The sequence below is a fragment of the Sesamum indicum genome, linkage group LG3 (genome assembly GCF_000512975.1).
Source record: "Sesamum indicum cultivar Zhongzhi No. 13 linkage group LG3, S_indicum_v1.0, whole genome shotgun sequence".
NCBI classification, from domain to species: Eukaryota; Viridiplantae; Streptophyta; class Magnoliopsida; order Lamiales; family Pedaliaceae; genus Sesamum; species Sesamum indicum.
In genome coordinates, this window is record NC_026147.1 from 23,828,505 (window position 1) to 23,832,615 (window position 4,111).

The 4,111-nt window shown below is 36.2% G+C and overlaps 1 protein-coding gene and 1 pseudogene across 1 annotated transcript in view; both read right to left on the minus strand.

The window, feature by feature from the left end:
- The window catches only part of LOC105159376 (T-complex protein 1 subunit beta), a 7,422-nt gene extending 4,974 nt beyond the window's left edge, over positions 1-2,448 (minus strand). Inside the window, exons 1-6 of the mRNA XM_011076425.2 lie at positions 2,263-2,448; positions 1,583-1,644; positions 1,432-1,488; positions 1,165-1,230; positions 959-1,070; positions 425-553 (exon numbers count right to left, since the gene is read on the minus strand). Coding sequence (XP_011074727.2) covers positions 425-553; positions 959-1,070; positions 1,165-1,230; positions 1,432-1,488; positions 1,583-1,588 — 370 coding nt within the window. The 5' untranslated portion in view covers positions 1,589-1,644; positions 2,263-2,448. The remainder of the gene's footprint in view (positions 1-424; positions 554-958; positions 1,071-1,164; positions 1,231-1,431; positions 1,489-1,582; positions 1,645-2,262) is intronic.
- The window catches only part of LOC105159377, a 4,559-nt pseudogene continuing 3,613 nt past the window's right edge, over positions 3,166-4,111 (minus strand).

Sequence of the window (4,111 nt, forward strand, 5' to 3'; positions counted from 1 at the left end):
GGGGGGGGGGAGGTTGGGCGTAAGGGGGGGGCGGGGGTGGGGGAGGGGGTGAAGCAAGGAGCCGGTAGGGGGTGGGTTATGATTATTATTTTGAAATAATATTTTTTTTATAAATTATAATTATATATTATAAGTATATTTTAATAGTTACAAATTATATAGATTATAAATTAAAATAATTATATATTAATATGCCTAGTTTGACCCTTTGACTAGGAGGGGCATTTTAGTCATTGTTTTTTAAAAAAATAGGCTCAAGTTGACCAAGGGCGGTGTGACTATTTATTCATAACATAGGGGTGAGTTTTGATATTAAAATTTTCATAGGGGGATTTTTAATATTTTTACATATCATAGGGGGTCAAAATGAATTTAACCCAAAAAGCCAATACCATATGACTTCATTCATAAATATAAGACAAACCTGAAATAATAGTCATTGGATGAATTTTGGCATTCACTAGCTTCTCTGCCTCCCTCAAAAGCTCCCCAGCTAAAACAACAACTGAAGTCGTACCATCTCCGACTTCATCGTCTTGAACTTTTGAGATATCTGCCAGTGAACTTAAGGTTTGCCAAAGCTTGAAATGAAATGATGCTCTTCTATACTTCTATATACTTTATGAGATATCTTCAGAATTTTATCTTCTGAAAAAAAAATAGTTCTTAAGCCACCTTGTCCTATCCAGCATTAACAGAGAATTGATCATATATTAACAAATTTCATTATAGTATTGGTAAATTATTAGACCTTCCTTAATTGGAGCCTGATTATGGGCTCTAGAAACATTTTGGAACAGAAAGGGCAAGAGAATGTGAATGCCATATGCCAAACTAAAAAGCTCAAGCATCACATTACACCCACAATTACTTCATAGCATCTGGCGCCTAGATAGTACCAAATAAGACGCCAACAGTGATAACACAGTTATAAAGAACAATTTAACATCAAGGATACCAACAAGGACTTTTGCTGCAGGGTTGTCAATATGTAGGGACTTTAGGATTGTTGCCCCATCATTCGTCACTGTAACACTGTGCCCTCTGCCAGTAGATTGCAAAATCTTATCCTGCAAAAGGAAGGTATGCTATGGTTCAGAATTGGAGGCATAAGCATAATTTTCTGGGTCAACTCCACTAAAATATGAAGAATTGGCTCTCTACCATCCCCTTAGGTCCCAAGGTCGTCTTAACCAAGTCAGCAATTGCCATCGCTCCAACGAAGGAGGCCTGATATAGAAAGATAAAAGCTATTCATCAATTGATCAACAGGAAATTACCTCTGAAATCACCCTACTTAGAAAATCTAGTAAATTGAGCACAATACAGTCAAGCTACAGCGATAAATGCATGCCATCTTTGCAGAGTGCAGAAGTGGATTACATATGTTACATACTGACCCAAAATTTTCCTTATAGATATAAGACTCACCATTCTTGCACGCTCACCCTTTTCTTCCGTAGCCTCATCTTTAAGAAGTTTTTCAATCTACATACTCATACCAGATGAACATTTAGAAAATATAGATAAATTAACAAAGACATAAGCTGAATGTTAAAAGTGAAGTAAGCATCCAACATACCGCCATGGCAACAAAAGTTGAGAATGAAGATGGAAAAGCACACCCTCAAAGCAAATGATTCTCTGAGGGAAAAAAAAATTAAAAACACAATTCTCTCATCACAGATCAAGAAAATTGGGAAAAAAAATCAAAGAGAGTAGCAGCTCAGACATTTCAGTCCCTGTCTATACCATTCAATGACATCTTCACTTGCAAATCCAAAATATTAAGCATAGTACTATTCAATGAAATAATGGTCTATAAATCTATTGACGAGCCACAACCTTGTTACCTGTAAATATTACATCAGAGGTTTTCGATTGCAGATGCAAACCAAAGTTTTCTTTTTTTCTCATAAAAAGATTAACCTTATTTCATGTTTAACTAAATACTACTCCATTAAATGCACCCCCCACACTCTTTTCCAATTAAACCTATAGCATCACTTCGGAACAGAATGCAATCTGTAGGCCCGCGCCCACTTAAACCCTAACACCACAAAGCTCTAAACTACAACAGATTTTAAAAAAAAAAAAGAAGTTAGAAGAAACCAACACTAACAAGTGCAGAACCTAAAGACAACTCAAGCAGGCCATTGAAGAGCAATACAAGAACACGATTCCAGCGATAACAATTAAACTATAAAAACTTAAAATGAAGGTGAGAAATCAACGAACAAAAAAGGAGATCGGAATACGAACCTTCTGGTAGTAGCAAATGAGAGCTGAAGAGCGGAGAGTGGAGACTGTGACACCAAAGAGTGTAAAAAGTTAAACCGAGATTGGGGTTTTTGAATTTCTAGAAGTGTTCCTTCAGTCCCGGAGGTTCTCGTTCTTCTTGATCGACGGCTGTATTTAGTTAAAGAGGAAAGTGACGGCTGGATCTCAACACCCGGATGACCTGCTTGCACTTGGGTTCTGGGCGCACATACACCATATATATTAATTAGAAAAAAGAAGTGCGAAAACATAAATTTAAATAGTAATTTGAAATATCTATTCTTATGGATTATTATTTACAAAAGAAAAAACATAATTATTACTATTGTTTTAATATCTTATTTGATCTTAGAGTTAATAAAAGCTGATACAGATATATATCTATCAGTTACTCAAACTTCAATTATTTTTACTTCTATTTTTCGTTTTCTAATGTTATGAAAAATAGGCAAAAGACCCCTTTATAAATTAATAAAATAGCAATTTATACCCCTATGTTTTATAAAATGTAGCTACTGATCTCCCTATATTTTTAAAATTGAAACAATTTACCCCTTAGGCAGAGAGGTTAATTACTTTATTTTTTAAAACACAGGGGATAAATTGCTATTTATTTTTCACAAAAGAGTAATTTATTCATTTTCAATATCACGTGTAGATAAATTACATTAAACCCTGTTTATATCATAAAAGCAATAGTTATTTGCAAAGAACCCTTAAACCATACCCATAGCATTTGGTATCATTTGATCCTCAGCTTTATCAAATTTAATTTTTTAAGTGTGATAAGGTAAATCCTAGAAAATGGAAAGCCTTGTTTTGTAAAATTCAGACATGAGTATGTTCATGAGAAGTATAGATCAGAAAAACAACTTACACTTAGTCTTGTATAATAATAGTAATGGTATCTATAATATCAAACGAGATACATTAACATCCAGTGGAATTTGAAAGAATGTGACCTTGAGCTAAGGTCATATAGCTGAAATAACCCAAGTACTATAATAGAATTACAAGCTCCTAAAATTTGCATACAGGTGCTGATTTAGCACCCCCAAGAATTTAAATCATCTGTCTAAGAGAAGAACAACAGAGCCTAGTCCTCAGTACAACCTCTCCATTCCTCCAGGCTGGGAAGAATTCTTGATGGCTAGCCATTGTTCACATGATTCGATAGCTTAAAGGGGACGTGTGCGACGTCCGCTTGCCCTGCCACAGAGAAGTGCGTTCTTCGGAATAGGGTACTCGTCTCTCAACGATGTGGATGTCGTGTAAACTCTTAGATAAAATTGCTGGCCGAGGTACTGTCTAGCCCAGAACTCTGACCTCAAGTTCCACATTCCCACATTGTCGAGAGCTACGTAGATGGCGCTCCATGACTTTGGATACACCTGCAAATACCAGAGAGAGATTCTCAAGTCACTTGTTTCAATCCAAGAACTTCAAGTTTCACATTATGTGACTCTTATATATCAATTTCTGAGCTAAGGCAGTTTGTTTTCACCTGTACTGTGCATCTAGAGACTGCATCACGAAGATTGTACTGGTTCCTGCTAGCCGAGGACCATTGCCCTCCATCCATTCTGATTCAGAGATCAGATGATCAGTATGGATGAAAAGATTTCATGTTACTGTATCAGTATATCCCTACACACACAAAAAGAATATGTTTGTGCTCACCCTACTACAAAGAATGAGTAGCCACTGAGGTGATAGCTCTGCACGATATCTTCATCATTTTCAAAAACAATCTCGATGAATGCTCTGTAGTCGGCACCCATGACGGATGTATCAAGGTATATTCCTCCACCTGTGGGAGCATCAGATATGC